General features: G+C 42.7%; 1 protein-coding gene across 1 annotated transcript in view; it reads right to left on the reverse strand.

Annotated features, from left to right (window-relative positions):
• The window catches only part of PREP (prolyl endopeptidase), a gene marked incomplete at its 5' end in the record, with an annotated part of 120,087 nt that extends 107,707 nt beyond the window's left edge, over positions 1-12,380 (reverse strand). The window contains 1 exon segment of the mRNA XM_014591041.1: positions 12,306-12,380. Within this exon segment, the coding sequence (XP_014446527.1) occupies positions 12,306-12,380 (75 nt within the window).
• Between the last annotated feature and the right edge of the window lie 5,133 nt (positions 12,381-17,513).

The following is a 17,513-nucleotide window of genomic DNA, read 5'->3' on the forward strand; positions in this document are numbered from 1 at the left end:
AGGAGAGGCTGCAAGAAAACAAAATGCTCAGAGAAAGCCAGATGACCTAAGAGAAAAAGAAAGACACGCTCCCAGAAATACCAGGTGCACTCCTGGAGTGGGCTGTGCCTAGAGGCACATATAATCTGGACTCCAATAACGCGAGCTACTCAGCTGCTCTTTTTCTATGACCTGGTTTGAGTCAGGCTTCAGGCACCACTAATCAAGGGTCCTGACAAACAGCCCTTCGAGGAGGCCTTCGATGTGCTGAGCAAGGTGAGGTTGGTGGACAAGGAACAGGCTGGAATGGGGAGGAGCTGGCCAGAGACTTGCCCAGGGTCTGGCTGGGGAAGCCTGGCAGGGGCACCTACACTAAAGACGCTTTATCATTAAATGAGAAAGTTTAAAAGTAAGCATTCAAATTTTTAAAAAATCTTAAAATTACAAAAGAAAATAAGAAATTAGTGAACTAGAAAATAAGGCGAATTTAACCTGTAAGTCATTGACTGCTTTCTGAGAAAGGAAAATAAAAATGCACATTTAGATAAAGTTCTGGCTAAATTTATCAAGGAAAGCAGAGAAGAGTTACAGATATTCAAAATTAGAAATGACAAACAAACATAACTATAGGGGGTAGAGTCACTATAAGAGCATATTACATGCAGACCCACACTGGTCACTTGTCAACGCTCCATGAGATGGGAACGCTCGGAAATGGGGCATATGATTACACAGAGCTGGTCTATGATCAGCGTCTTCACTGTGACCTATGCCTTGGCTTCACTCCATGAGAAACATCAGAACCATCAATGCTGCTTCTCTAATGCAAAGATGCTATACATGGAGTGAGGCATCTCTTAGACCATCAGTGCCTTGAAAATGAACCCTAGCTAAACCAGGTTATCATTACAGCCATTCTCTAGTCACTCTCTAGCGCAGTCTTCCCAAACTTTGTGGCTCTGAAGAAATACCGAGGGTAGAAGCAGAGTTCTATAGAAATCAGATACACCAGAAGTGGAGCGCTGGTGTGTGTATTTCTAACAAGTGTCCCAGGGCCTTTTCATGAGTGAATGACTGGATACTTTCTCCCTGGCCATGGCAGAATGGGATGGTGAATGGATTTTAGGTACTTAGGTACTGAAAATAAAAGAAAAGAAGAAGAAGAAAAAAAAGAGGTCAAAAGAAGTCAGTTACTTTAATTCTTGAGTTGTTAGTTCTCTGACAACCATTTCCCCAGATACCACACCTGATGCCAATTATCTTACAGAAAAAGTGCTGAAATCAAAGCTGGGTAGCTGCCTACAAAGAAAACAGCAACTTTCTCTGCACACAGACTTGCAGCCTTTCATCAAGGGTTTAGGACCCGCTTTTCTAAAATGGAGCTTTTGACGCCAGTAATGTATCAGGCTAGGGTCCTAGCTTCTACTCACCATAGACATGGCTTCTCCTCATCACTGACCACTAATAGCTCAAAGGTCACGTGGCTTGCCCATCTCTAATCTCCAGTTCTCCTAAGTTAGAATGCAAATTCTACACTGTGTAGGCCACATCCGTCCCACTCACAACAATGCCCATGAAGTAAACTTAGGACGGGGAGGAATGAAAAGGCAGGCGAAGGAACAGGGCATATACAGAGAAAGAAGAGAAAATGAGACCTGCAGGACTGTGGCATTTGGGACAGTCCAAATCTGTTCTCTCCCTAGTGGCCTCCCTTCTAAATGGGGCAGAATCTCCAGGTAGCCGTCCTGGCACTGCAGAAGCCAGAGCAGAGGCTCTTACCAAGTCTTCTCTTACTGTCCCAGTAGAGCTGAGGGGGAAGGCACACATCCCGAGCCTGGACAACCAAGATGCCCTCTTCTGGGGTACAGACACCTCAATAAGGGACAGAAGATTGCACGACTGGAGGTAACTGATGCTACCAGCTGTGTTGATCGCAAACAGCAAATTCTAGGCCTAGAGCCTTACCAGTACCTGGTTCCTGCCTGCTGTAAGCCTGGCCTTCGGTCCACCCGAGGAGCTGCTCTCACCTGCCATAATGGTTTATTTGCCTAGTGGGGCCAGAATCAGTTTTTACAGTTTGGATCAAGACATTGTTAACAGAAAAGAACAGAAAGGAGATAGGAAAAGAAGGGAGAGCAGTGCTCAAAAGAGAGAAATGACTCAGTACTAGCAATTTCTAATACTTTCACTTTTTTTTTTTTTTAACTTGGAGAGGGCACATGCACTTGCACAACAGAGCAGGAAAGTGAGAAAGCGCCTTACATGGAGTGTGGTCACACTAAAATCCCTTCTCCCTTTCTCCCTCCTTCCAGGAGTTTGGACACGCACATACATGCACCGGCTTGATTCTCAAGTCCAGGTCCAGGGCTTGAACTACGCATTCGGCCACATGGGATCCCACCACCTTAACCACCATACCACCAGCTGGCTCTCTTGTACTTTTTATAAGTATCCCATCCAGAAAGCAAAAGGAAGTTCTTACCTAACACATATTTCGATTGTGGATTTGTGAGAAGCATATTTATAAAATGTAACAAGGCTGAACTTTCCCACAGGAGGTAATGAGACATGTAAGACCTTAGACGTCTTGGAGATACTGTATTTGCTTAAAGCATTTCCCATCTCCTCTAGGGATGAGATGACACACAGCAGTAAATCTCTAACCAGGTCCTTATACGAGACATTAATGAAGGGGTGCAATGGCGATTCATAGGTAGCTTTGCCAGTGGGATTCATGAGGTACCAATTAAAAGGGACACTACCAAATAGCTTAAGGTAATCTCTGGCCTCATTTAATCACCACACTTTAGAACAGTGAAACCACACTTAAAAGTCACAGTTCCTAACTTTTATGAAAAACCTGGAGTTCACAGGGAAAATCCAGCTAAATTTTGTGGCTGAGATAAAAAGAGAGAGGCATCTTTAGAGTTCAACATTCTGACTAAGCAACTAGGGGATTCGAGCCGGAGGTCTGTATCCCAATGCATTTAAGCAGCAGTGCTAGAGTGGCACCATCTTCTCTTGTTTGGTGCTTTGCTGTTCGTAAAATGAATTTTTACATATATTTTCTCATTAGCGCTAAATGAATGAATGTGATTTAACTCTTCCATTTTATTTTGAATTTTACTTTTTGAGACTTTTGCTATAGGGTGCCTGTGCTTGCTGGAAAGACAGAGACAGAAAGCAAGAAATCACACCCCCCCCCGCCCCCCAGGGGCAATGGCCATGCCGCAATCCTATCTCCTCTGTTCTCCTCTTGTGGTTTTGGGCACACACGTCTGGTGTGAGTTTCAAGCCACTGGACTTGAACTGCAGTTGACCACATGGGAGTCCAGGCTTTTAACTACTATACCACCTTCTGGTCCCATGATTTTACTCTTTTTATGGATGAAGAAAATACATCCCAGAATAGGAAGCTTACTGTGGTCACAAAACAAGAAAACAGAAGAACAGGGCTACTGGGTCTTCTGCCTCCTCCACGCATTTGGCAAATATTCCACTCTTCCATGGTTTTTAATAGAAACATCAGACACGCCTGCAAACCCAGGATGCAGGAACTATCCACAAAAACGATAGCTCCAGTCTGTTTTGAAGTCTTCAAAGAACGGTATAAACCAAACCTGCCTTTTATACCTTTAACTTCTGGTGTTCCTCAGCCCCAACAGCCTTTGGTTCAGAAACATTTAACTACTCCTCAGGCACAGGAAGCCTCCATTCTGATGGCTCCTCTTCTGCCTGACACTGCAACGGCCTGATGGGGAAATGCAATCAAACCCCCGAATCTCTGCCCACCTAAGCCCATCTCCTCTACCAATGGCTGGCTCTGGATCCACGCTCAGGAAAGCACAAGGTCCAGGAAGATCCAGCCAGACAAATACTAGAACAGAGCAGAAACTCTTCGTGCTTCACTTTTAGGGTTGCTCTCGGAGAACAAGAATAAAAACAAAAGCAAGCAGACAGACAAAAATCCTGATTTCAGGGCAGACAAGAAAGAGTGCAGGGAAAGCATGTGTGTATTCTCCTAAACTTTGTTTTCTAATGACTTCTGTGACATAAAAATGTCCACATAGAAATCCCAAAGTATGTGATTTAACTCTTTGATTTTATTCTGATTTTTACTTTTTGAGACTTTTGCTATAGGGTGCCTGTGCTTGCTGGAAAGGCAGAGACAGAAAGCAAGATATTACCCCCCACCCCGGGGGCTATTTACATATTTTAGAGATGATCAGAATTCCTCTCAGATTAAAATCTTTCCTGCCAAAGACAGAAACAGTGCTGGGACAGTGAAGAAGATGACACTTCTAAGTTTCTTACCTGATACAACTAAAAGATTCCTGCCCTCTTTTTATTTATTCATTTGTTTTTTAAGGTTTCTGCCATAGGGTGCATGTGCTAGCTAGAGAGAGAAAGACAGAGACAGTGAGAGGGAAAGTGAGAAATCACCCTCACCCCCGGGAAAGATGGCCACATCAAAATATCTTCTCCTCCATTCTCCTCTGGGATTTTGGACAAGAGCATACACACTCTCAGCGTGATTCCTCTTTTCATAGCTCCTTATCAGCAGGTGTAATGGGACTACCTCTAATTATTCAATCATTTGGTCAATGTGAGATTGAGAATGGGGAGTTTACAATACCCTAGAAAAGATTTACATTGTGTATGTATTTCTTTAATCTTCTCTGAAACAAATGGCAATTGTATCTTATTATTTTAGAAGGAATGAAATGTACACAAAACCATCTTCTTGGGATCAGCAGTTAGCATAATGGCTATGTCGCTGAACTCCTATGTAGCCGAATGTGGTTCGAGTCCTGGACCCAGTGGCTTAAAATCAGGCCACGTGCGTGTGTGTGCATGCCCAAGATCCTGAGAGGAGAATGGAGGAGAAGGGATTGCGGTGTGGCCATCCCCCTGGGGGGTGATTTCTCGCTTTCTGTCTCTCTGTCTCTGTCTTTCTGGCAAGTGCACGCACCCTATAGCAAAAACCTCTCAAAAAATAAAAACATTTTCTTTGTATATGTATGTGTGTGTGGGAGAAGGGTATGTGCTGATTTCTGTTAAACTTTTCTCTGGATCCAGGAAAGAGAAAATTGAGTTGTTGTTGCTCTCATTTTGCCCAGAGAAGCTCCTGGAGAAAAAAAAAAAATGACACTAGATATATGCAGCTGATGTTCACATTTGGTTAACTCCTGTACTCAAGCCCTAGGACAGTTTCTGTGAGCCAGATTTGACGATTAATTACAATTAAGGCAGCTATTCCTTGGAAGGTGTAAATCTGTAAATGCTTCCTTTCTGTGTCTCTCTCCTTCAGTAACTCTATATTAACTTCTAGAATATTCAGCTAAGAGGATGAAGACACAATAAGATGAGGTAAAAGAGCTTGAGGTTACAGATTATGCTGCTTCTATCTACAATTTGGGATTGTGAAACCAAGCCAGAGAAGTAGCGAGAATTTATAGTTCATCCTTGTAGGATACCAGTTAAGCCATGCAAATGGAAAACCAGATCCCACATGACCCACCATGGTTCAAGTCTAGAACCTAATGGCTTGAGAAACATGCCAGACACGTGTGCCTGAGTGCCTAGGAGCCTGATGGGATAGAGAATGTACATGCGAAGAGAGAAGAATTTATTACTAACAGGAAGGGGCACAATGGCGTAATGCAGACTGACTGGCGCCAAGGATGAAGATGTCAGGGGGATAAATAATAATTTAGTATTCCGCTGGGGATCTAAGATACCGCCTTGATGATGAAAGCAATGTAAATACATTTGGGAGTGCCCAAGGTCTGAGAGTCCATGAAGGGTTGAGTGGGAAGAGCAGCGCCCTTGGCAGTATACACTACACAAAAATTTCCACAATTCTCCCTGGACATGTGCTCCACATCCCTACTGAAGAATACACGCTAATATTCGCAAGTCTCTAAATTTGGCAATTGGGCCACCACTGATCTTGAAGAGAATGGTGCACATCGATGGGAGATGTTATTGCTAGTGTTGACAGAGGAAAGGGAGGCTTCAATGATGTCCATGGTAGGTATGCAGAGAAAGGCAGAGAAAGAAAGGAAGATGGCCCATGATTAAATAAGATCTAAATAGGGCAGCCCGAAGGAGCCAGGAGAAAGACAGGGAGAAAGAAGTTGGAGGAGCTAATGAAAAGTGTAGGGTTTAAGGGCTTGCTTCTTTATTTGCCTTGGGAATAAATGTGCATGCCAGTAGGAAATTTAGGAAGGTAGACTAGGAAGTCAACCACATGCATAGTAACATCAGTAGAAGGGGATGGGAGAGCAGACCCTTGTTACTCAGATTAGAGGCTGCTACAAACTTCCTCTATGCCTCAAGCTGCAAAAGACCAGGAGGAAATGCCTATGAAATGGGAGCATGGGCTAACTGGCAGCTAACACCTGCCTATGTAGCCTCACATCATTTTTAAGACCTGCAATGCAACCTCCCTTTCCGGCACTTCATGCTGAAACTTGCATGGGTTACCCTGAAGTCCCATTTACACCAGTGAGGTTAAACTGAAGATCATATCGCACTTGATAAATATCTAAAGAGTGTGTAATCCAGGTTCTTCCTCTTAGTTTGTATTTTCATATAGTTTCTCCCAGAATAGTTTTTACATAGTATTTTTCTAAGTTGTAATAATTTAGACCACTGAGATCTTGCATCCTTTTCTATACCATAAGCATTTTTCCCTATTAGTTAGCAATCTTCACAAACCAACTTTTTAGTAGTTGCATACTATTTCTTCAAGTGGATGTACTACATTATGCTTAAGGACTTCATAATTTTTGGAAATAACTATTTCCAACTTTTCATTATTATTAATATCTCAAACTAGCCCTTTTTTCTACATCTCCACATGTCTGAAAGCAATATTACTACTATCCTGGTAGGCTTACAATCTCTTATTTGCTCTCAGGTATTTGCTTTTTCTTCTTGCTATCAAATGGGTTCTTTTAAAATTACTAATGGTAGGGGCCAGCAGGTAGCAAGGTAGTTGAGGTGTGGGACTCCCACATGGCTGACCACAGTTCAAGTCCTGGACCTGGTGGACTGCTTTCTCACTTTTCCTCTCTCTCTTTCTCTCTCTCTAGTCAAATTAAAAATAGTAACGATGAATTTTTAAAAATTACGGTAAATAGCAATACTATTCATTTTGTATTTTGTAGCTAGTTACTTTAGCGAACTCACTCATTCTAGTAAGTTTTCAGTTACTTCCCTTCAATTTTCTAGACACATACTCATATAATTTATAATGAATGATCATTTTATTTTCTCTTCTACCAAATTATGGTTCATGTTGAAAGCACTGGTCAAATCTTTGCAAAACATAAAAATAATGTGACAGAACATGCTACTCTATTAAGCTGTTTTGAATCATATTTGTCATTTTGAATGTTATGTGTCATTTTGCTCAAGTACTGGTATTCCTCCTTTTAGTTCTGAATTTTAATTTCCTTAAATATAATGAGGATAATTATACACCTTTATTTGATCTGTTACATATTAATATTAAACTGTTAAATACCTGAAATAAATTCTGCTTTTGAAAAAAATCTTCCAATTTTTAGTTATGTTCTTTACATCTTACAAGAAAGGGTGGCCTATATCTTTATGGTCCAAGATGGCAGCTACTACCTACATGAGGCTCCTGAGCGCCTGAAATGAGACTGGCCTGGACCAAGGGGTGCTCTAAGTATAAAATACACACTGCATTTTAAAAGCTGAACTTGAGGGACCAGCAGTTGGCGTAATGACTATGTTGCTGGACTCCCATGTAGTCAACTGCAGTTCAAATCCCGGACCTGGTGGCTTAAACTCATGCCAGGTGTGTGTGCGTACGTGCCTAAGATCCTGAGAAGATAATGGAGGAGAAGGGATTGCGGCATGGCCACCTCCCCTCCCCCGCCCCAAGGGGTGACTTCTTGATTTCTGTCTCTCTGTCTCTGTCTTTCTAGCAAGCACATGCACCCTATAGCAAAAAACGCTCAAAAAATAAAAATAAAAAAAAAATTGGGGTCAGCAGGTGGCATGGTGGTTAAGAGCACTGGACTCCCACATGGCTGACTGTGGTTCAAGTTCTAGACCTGGTGGCTTTCTTTCTTTCTCTCTCTCTCTCTTTCACTCTGTCCTTAATTAAAATAAGTAAATAAAGAAATAAATTCAAATAAAATAATTAGAAAAATAAAAATAAAAATATTTAAAAAAACCTGAATTTGTAAAAAAATAAGTAACTTACCTTGGTATTTTTGAAAAAAAGAATATAAAATACCTTAATATTTTAATATCTTAATATTTTATATCAATTATGTGTTAAAATGATTTGAGGATATTAAATAAAATACTGTAGCAACTGAAAGTAATTCTTTTTTTTTCTTTTTTAATGTGATTATTAGAAAAATATTAATTATAGACATATTATGTATTTTTAGTTCTTCTTTACCAATTCAATTAATCTTTCATAGCAAAGTTAGATTTGTTTCAGAGAATCAACTGAACTGTGAGTTTATAAGCGAGAAGATCTATAAAATAAGGTGACACAGGCCTTGACAGTTGGAAAGGATTTACTTAGAAAAACTCCAGTATCCCCTACCCGCTATGTTTTTGAGAATTTTCTGTTAGAGTCTGCTCTTCTATACTATTATAAAGGATAAAGCCTTAAACGCCAGGCACTGTCAGAAATGGATTACCTATATTAAATACGAGATTAAATCAAAGACCTACCAATAGCACTTCTGATCTTCATATAAAAGGGCTATAATGTTTCTCACTTTCTGACTAGCTTTTATTCAAAGTGTAAGCAGCAGCTTCTTTGTTTCTGGGGCTAAGTAAACATTCTCCTCTTTTCTAAGAAGGTATGGCTAATGCACCTCTGTGGACACGCTTCTAACTACAAGTGGAAAATACCTATGCTGCTTTTGTCTTCATGTCACACTTTGCCTTTTCAGCCTGAGACCAATCTAATTCAGCAGATCCTAGACGATATACTAGCTCACACCCATTACAAGCCTGTTTAGGGAGCGGTAAGAGAGGTGGGTACCGAAGAAGCAGAGCAAAGGCAGGAGCTGCCTCCTCTGCTCCCTGAGGCATGAGGTCTGGGTAGGCCAGCATGAGCCGAGGCCCAGCGCCCAGACAAAAGGGCCTACAAAGTCTCAAGGCAAGCACAGGCATGAATAAATCCTACAGCTCACATCCCTAAAGCTATTGCAACTCAGAGTCTTTTTGCTTTCATTTATTTTTTTTTTAATGTGAAATTGGTAATAACCTGGGCTACCTGAGCCCCACTCCTGGCCACACACTGACCAGCGGGATGGCCTTCAGTCAGTTACTTATCACTCAGTACCTCAATTGCTTCATCTCTCACATGGGAAAATAAAACTATCTTTTTTTTTTGAGAGGTTTTTGCTGTAGGGTGCGTGCGCTCACCAGAAAGACAGACAGAAAGTGAGTAATCACCCCCCCAGGGGGGATGGCCATGCCACAATCCCTTCTCCTCCATTCTCCTTTTGGGATCTTGGGCATGCACACACATTTGCCTGGCGTGAGTTTAAGCCACCAGATCCAGAACTCAAACTGCGGTCAACCACGTGGGAGTCCAGTGACATAGCCATTATGCCAACTGCTGGTCCCAAAACTATCTATTTTAATGTTTAAGAATTAAGTGAGAGGGCCAGCCCCACAGTGCAGCAATTAAGCACTGTGCATAGGGAGCCGATCTCACATGGCGAACTGTGGTTCAAATCCTGGCCCCGATGGCTTGAAGCACACAGAGTATGTATGCATGAGTGTCCAGAACCTTGAGGGAATGGAGGAACAGAGGAAAAGGATCAGGCACCACGGCGGGAGTGGGGGCGGGGGGCATTCTATCTCCATCTGGCAATGAAAAAAAAGGTAAAAAAGAAATTAAGTGAGACAGGGTATGCAAAGCTCCTAAGTAAAGTCTTACACAAAGTAAGCATCCAATAAATGTATACTGCAAAAAATAATAGCATGTATTCCAATGCTATTAGCTTCTATCAAGGGCTGACTGTAAGATCACTAATTAGCAAAGTTTCATCCACTAATTAGAAGCCTGACATCTAGTAATAAAGACCAGCCATCATCTACTAAGGAACAGAGAAGTGTACATTCATGAACACCAACAGAACCTGGGTCATTTTGATGTTGCTGAATTACTCAGAAGATCACTGTCAAAGGCTCATCAACGAAACCCAGGTTGTACCCAATACTTGGGACAGAGATCACAGGGAGTCTTTGGTGACAGTTTCCCAAGAACTGAAATTCGTGTTCTCTCCTAATGTTGTCTATCCATTACGGGTTATACAACCACCTGTGACTGTATACTCTCAGGCTCAATCCCCAATCCCAGCTCAAAGGCAACACCACACCCAGTCCTCTAAGGCTTATCTGCAGAGCTTATCTTTTTTTTTTTTGAGAGGTTTTTGCTATAGGGTGCGTGTGCTCACCAGAGAGACAGAGAGATAGAAAGTGAGAAATCACCCCTCAGGGGGGATGGCCACGCTGCAATCCCTTCTCCTCCATTCTCCTCTCAGGATCTTGGGCATGCATGCACACACACCCAGCGTGAGTTTAAGTCATCGGGTCCGGGACTAGAATCGCGGTCAGCTGCGTGGGAGTTCAGCAACATAGCCATTACGCTAACTGCTGGTCCCTGCAGAGCTTATCTTTACCACTCCTAAGGATATTCACCTATTCCTCACTTTGGAATCCTGCCTATCCACTTTTAAAACCCAAGACTTCTCAAAAGAAAAATTAAAACTCAAATATCAATCTTTCTCAGTCCTAAGACATTTTGTCTTTCTTGAATGCAATAAGGAAAGAAAGCAAATGTAGAACTGTAAACAGAAGTAAAAAACATCAGAAAAATCTCAAAATGGTGTGTTTACTACAGGGATGAAGGAAGTAAGAAGGTGGAAGAACTTTGCAGTGGGCACAGAAGGAAAGAGACTAATCACAAAGAACAAGTGAGGATGGGGAAAGAGCAGCAGGTCAGCCAGGGCAAGGGAACTAGAGAAGAGGTGGCGATGGGATTTACTTAAGTAGGAGCAACCTCCAACTACTGCTACTTTCTCCTCTTCCAGATATCACTGTGCCCTGGCTATCCTCTGCACCCTGTTCCTCTCCTTATCAAAGCGGAAAGAAGGCGAGAGGTGAATTCGAGCTCTACTGGGCAGGTCCACGTTAGGAAGGATGCTTTCCCAGTCAATACAAATTGCTTTAGAAATCTGGATTCAATTCTCCAAAGAACACTGGTTTATGTAGTGACATGAGAATATAGATACGGAAAGAGTTCAAATATGGGCTTCTGGAGGCTGGCTGGAAAACTACCTAAAGTACAATTTATACATATATATATAGTGCTATGGGATTCTAAACAAGCTCAAACATATTTCTAAAATGGTGAACATTATAGACATGATACACATGTTTTTAAGTACTAGGTAATACACAGTATGCTTATAAACAGAATCAAAGAGTTTGAGGCAAATGTTAGAAACACTAGTCTCTGACTCAGGCAAACTTTATGAACCACATAAAGCACATAGAAATGACAAATCCCAAGAAGGGAAAAATATCTGGGAAACATGGTAGTCATGGGCAACGTCATTAATGAAATGAGACTTGAGTTGGGCCCTTGAAATACTATGCGCTTCTCCAAAAGAAAAGAAAGCTTTATGCTTTCAGACAGGGCAGAAGTTTCTTCCCTCCATCCCCTTACTTCTATAAGACACAAGAATGTTCTTGTATTTATAATCTGGCTTGAAAAACATTTTACTAGAAGGCACATGCACATGCCAGAGAGAGGCACAGAGATGGGAAAGGAGAAAGGGAGAAGGCACCCTCCACAGGGCGTAGTCACACTGCAATCCCTTCTCCTACATTACTCCCTCCTTTTGGAATTCTGGGTACATATGAACATATACCTGGTATATTTTTCAAGCTGCCAGATCTAGGACTAGAACCCCACAGTCAGCCAGGTGGGATACAACTCCCTTAACCACCAAACCACAGGCAGGTCCTAATTTAGTGTGTGTTTGATTATTACTGCATTAATAATTTTCTATGCAAAAATGCATCATGACATTCCCAATGACCCAATAGTTACTTGAGTTTTGTCTGGGACTAAACATGTTTTTGTCTTTTTTTCATGAAATCGTTTGAAATGCAAGAGGTATACTCACCATCCCGTGGCAGAAAACACAAGAAGATACTAAGAAGGAAAAGTTACAGTGACTGACATCTAGAGTTCAGGATTACCTACCAAAGCGGCCTCATCATTAATTATAAGCCAAAACTACCTTTGTCTGCTCGCTGTCCGGGTCTTCAAGCCAAGAGTAAGGGTCACAGATTTTATGTCCATGATAATCTTGCACCTGCAAAAGACAAAAGGAGATATTAGATCATTAGTGTCTAATTTCCATTAAAATGAGTACTTTCTGAACATGATGGAGAAATGGGAAAGGGATGGACAAAAATACTAATTGGTTCACTGGCAACGTGTCTGCCCAAGTTACCATATGAACTAAAGTTGGCAAGTTCTCAAAGGTGCCATGCCACCCTGTATGAAAAGACTGTTTTAGCTGGCAAGGGAAGAAAGATGAAAGGTCAGACTAGGAAACCACGCTGTCTGTACAACACCAAACAAAGGCCTGCCACTGCGCTAAAGAAACTTGAAAACGTGTTGTCAGCGGCAAAGCACGGAATGTCACAATGTGCCGGGCATGCCAGAAGGGCACTTCCGGGGGCGCCACACGTGCTTATTTGCCAGTTCTCACTAAGCTCGCGCATAATTAGAAAACCTTCCTGCAATATGATCGGGTTTGCTCTCCAGTCTAAACTGGCACAAAGCAAGTTTACAGTATGTAGGATAATGATTTTAACAGACACCTGCTAAAAAGGGCCACTTAAATGCAATGAAAGAACATTTTCAAACTAAAGCGTCCCTTCCTTTTTATGTACTGTGACGGATGCTTTCTTTCACTGTTTACAAAAAGAAGGCACAAAAGCATCGCCCATGCCATCTACTCTGGTACTTGAAGAAATAAAACTGCTGAGTGTAAGCAGAGGCTGGCTGAGGGGAAGCCTGCTATAGCTCCCATTTGAGGAGATTTTGAACAACACAAACTCCTGGGCCTGGCCTCAGGGACCAATAGAGGGAGACTGAAGTAGAGGGGGCCAGTTTTCTACCCTCTCAAAGTGATTATACCTAAAGAAATCCTCCAAAAGTTAAAATCGTTACAAGACCTCACCACCTCATACTATCCAGATTAATCCAATTGATTAGAACCACATTGATGACGTTCTTTCCAGTAAGGTATCTGAACAACTTCGAACATTCTGGCTTCTTGTTTAAGGGTGTCAGGAAGACTACCTCTGTCTCAGCTGATTTTTGATTTGTTCTGTAACATCATATAAAGATAAGGGCTGCTCCCTAAGGAAGGCAAGCAGGACCAGCCAGTGGAGTAGTGGTTAAGGTGGCTGGATCTCACATGGCCGACTACATGGTTCAAGTCCCAGACCTGGTAGCTTCACGTGTATGCATGCCCAAAATCCCAAAAGGAGAATGGAAGAGAGAGAAGAGACTGCAGCAGGGCCACACCCATTGGAAGGGTGATTTCTCACCCGCAACTCCCACCTCTCTGGCAAGTGCTCACGTTCTATAACAAAACTAAAAAAAAAAAAGAAAGCAAAGAGAAAAAGAAAGCAAACATTGTCTAGGACAAGGAATGAAGGAACATGTTGTTTCTACTGCTGGTTAAAGTTCCAGTGTGGCACTGGCCTGGTAAGAACACACAACTGGACGGATGTGAGTGGTGGTGGGACACTCGAGTTGTCTCTCGAACGAGGGACTGACAAGAGCAACACCAGACTAAAACCTATCCTGATGAGTCTTCATACAATTATCAATGTTCAATCTCTACCTCTCTAAATTTCAGCTGTCACCCCTGAATGAAAGCTTTTGTCTTTTCTTCTCATCTGCAAATCTTTTACATTTTACACACCTTGAAGTGGGTATAAAATATGCTTAAAATAACAATGTTCTTTTCCCTGACAATAAGAAATTAGAAAAATTTAAAGATGGAAAGGCTCTTCCAAAATTTTTAAGTGCAATGTCAGGCATGCGATTGGGCAATACGTGCAGGGCCACCCCATGTTTGGATCCAGACCTTGGACTAAAACCACTAGCCGACCGATTTCCCCAAGCATTCCTTCAAGGAGACAGACCAGACGCTTTGAAAATGTTCCTGTATTATTTAACTAAAACTTGACAATACACAGAAATTTAGCTTTCCATAAGGGAATAGAAAAGATTAACTGGAAATCCTGTTAACTATCAGGAGGGTTAAGCGAAGGTGTGGCCAAGTGCTGGACCCAAAGTGATGAATGTTTATTAAATACCCACAATCTTGTAAAAAGATTGTAGATATTCCTATTTAAGATTACAAAATGCAATTGAGAGGTTAGTAAGAGTAAACGCCAACAGATTTACTGTTCACTGAGAGATTACTATGAATTAAACATTATGCCATAGACTTTATCGACATTAACTGATCTGATCCTCACTGTGGGGCCATTACTAATTCGTTTTCCAGATGAGGAAACCGAAGATGGAGAGCTAAAGCAAGTGACAAAGGACTGAGGGCTAATAAAAGGTAAGGCTGTTAGGAAACCTACCTGTAGTTGATCCCAAGGCCTGAGGACTCTCCTCCTAGACCTACAGCTAGTGAGCCAGGCCAGGTGTGCAACAGCAGGTGTACAGCCAGACTCTGGCTCAGAACCCAGTGTTTCCTACAACCAAGGTGCCTCCTGAGTGGAGTTCTCCCCTGAGGAAACAGCCCTATCTTCCCAGACCCAGCACTACCACTTAAGGCAGACTGAGGTCAGTTATGGACAGGACGTTTTTCACTAGGACCAGAAACGATTTCTAGGACCATCTCACAGTCGATCCCAGGAGCTGAAACTGCTTTATTTAACAAGACCATACCCTACAAAGGGAGTGGTCTCCTAGCCGCATCCCTTAATTCATGTTATATTGTATCTAATTCTTCTAACTGATTATAAAGTTTACAAACCATTCCTCATCACTCTGAGACTGAGAGGCACTGCATTCCATTATACCGCTCAATATTTCACTTGTACTGTAAAATATGATGGCCCAGCCACTGCCTCCAAGAGAAGCTGCAGGCTCACACACAAAGCAGTGGGACCCTTCAAACCTGGCCCTGTTTATCTCTGCAGCTCCATCCAAGGTCACCCATCCATGGATAGTCTGGTCACAGTGGCCGGAGCTACCCTACAAACAAATGTGAGTCTACAACCATCCAGGTCTGCATAACTACAGCTTTATTTTAGTCATAGGGTCAGGAATGTCCTTGTTCCCTTATCCAGCTGGCCAGCTCCAAGGCACAATTCACATAGTCTCTCCTCCTCCTGATGGAAATTAGTCTCATCCTCTTTCATGTTCTCCTCTCACCCTGACACTCTATCAGGTGTGAGCCCCAGCAGCAGGCCTGAGCTTTTGACAGCAAGGTTGGCAGTGGCTACTAGGGCTGCCCAGCAAGTGTCATGGCTTCCAGATTTCTGCCCAGGAAGGCGGAATCCACCAAAACGGCTTCAGGTTCAACCCTACACGTCAGCCGGAGACTGCTAGGCATGTGGCTGGAAGATGTTCTAATGAGAGAGACAGAGAGCTACAGCAATCTTCAGCACATGCTGCGGAGAAGCAAATCCACCCTAGAAATCAAAGTTTACGACTTGAGTAAACTCCTCAGGCAAGTCTAGGGTTTAGTAACTGGAACCCTGACCAGGAAAGCGATGCCCCACATGGGCTCTCGGGTCTGAGATAAGAACACTGGAGACACAGAAGAGGACCCAGGCTGGACTAGAGCCACATTTCCTTGTCCAGGAGGCTTAGGGCTACAGGAGTTCCTTCGTGAGGAGAAGCTGGAGAGTATTAAAATCCACAGTTCACCCTTCTGCTTATAATGTTTTAGTAGTTTCCATAAAATCCTCACTTTACTATTCCAGGGATGGTTAAAGTAGGTAAATGAACTACAGGATTTGGGTAGCCAGACTGGAGGAAAACATGTAAGAAACAACCCCCCCAAAAGAAGACAAACCTACAACTGCATTTATCAAACCGAGCAATGAGTAGTTCTTTATACTTTGATTATCTATACAGAAAATTCAAAGATACTCAAGCATTGGAAACAAAATAGTCTTCCCATGACTAAAGTCTACCCATGGCAGAGCTACACTGTCCGTGAGTGAATGCAGACATTCGCACTGCAGAAGTGTAAGATGTGGTTCGCCCCAATACTAATATTTCAAATAGGAGAAAAAAGGCAGGCAACAGGTAAGAGGTCTGCCAGGAGTCACCCAGCTAGTGACAAACCTGGAACTAGCACTCAGGTCTTAGTCTGTGATTCTAGCAAGGTCTCTACTCCCATACACAAACCACAGGATAGAGCGTTTTGGGCTGCTTGGGTAGATTGAATACACAGGCAGCTGAACAGCTGAGAAAACATGGGTGCCAGATGGCCACCAGTCAGAGAAACTCTGCCTGCATCAATGTCACTCAGAAGTCTTACTTCAACACAGTAGTTCCATACTCTGAAGCCTCAGCACCCTTTACCTCAAGGTGAAATGGGCTTTAAAGTACAGATTTCTAGCATAAATTGGGTCAAGGAAAACAAAACAAAACAAAACAAAAAAATGAAGATGAAGAAGAGAACTGTATTACACAAAAATATTTTAATTCTGATTCTATTTTAAGTAAACTAAAAATATTGGCTCCCAGTAGATGAAGCATGGCCACAATATTTGGATTCAATTCAATTCTTAAGAGAACAGATTAATTTTTACATACAAAAAAAAGGTGTTGCCCAGAATTCCACCCACTGGATCTCAAGTGGTTACCCCTGAGTTCATCTATGGCTTACACCAAGAGTGGTGCAGTCTGCCACTAGGCAAAACTTCCTCTTCAAAGGGCCATCGCCTCTCCCTTCTAAGGCCTCGCCTCATCCACTCTCACTCCTTTTTTGGTTTAAACAACTTGGATCAGCAAGGCCACCCTATGGCACCCACCGTAGAGGTGCTGTCCCATTACTTTGTCTTGGTCACTGGATCCACCAACAACCATTGGCCAGCACCTGGCCTTGGGTAGGCGCTTTCAAATCGAATGAATGAGCTCCAACTCTGAGGGCTTTAAAACGGTAAGTTTTAAAAGTTTGTTTTTAAATTTGACATCATCACTGGCACACCAGCGTACACTTTTTCCTACCACCATATTTAAGCAAAGGCTTCTCCAGTCAAAAAGCAATGACACTTTCGCTCTTCCCACTCAGGGCGCCCAGTGCTAACCCGGAGGCTACCCTTTTCCCCTCTGATTTTAGAAAGCCACCGAGCGGCGCCGACCACAGGCTCCGGCGTCAGCAGGCGGGTGGTGATCCGCGGCGGGGCCCGGGCGCTCGGGAGCAGCCCCGTGCCCCCGGTCGGTTTCTCGC

The sequence above is a fragment of the Tupaia chinensis genome, unplaced genomic scaffold, assembly GCF_000334495.1.
Source record: "Tupaia chinensis unplaced genomic scaffold, TupChi_1.0 Scaffold000527_1, whole genome shotgun sequence".
Taxonomy (NCBI): Eukaryota; Metazoa; Chordata; class Mammalia; order Scandentia; family Tupaiidae; genus Tupaia; species Tupaia belangeri.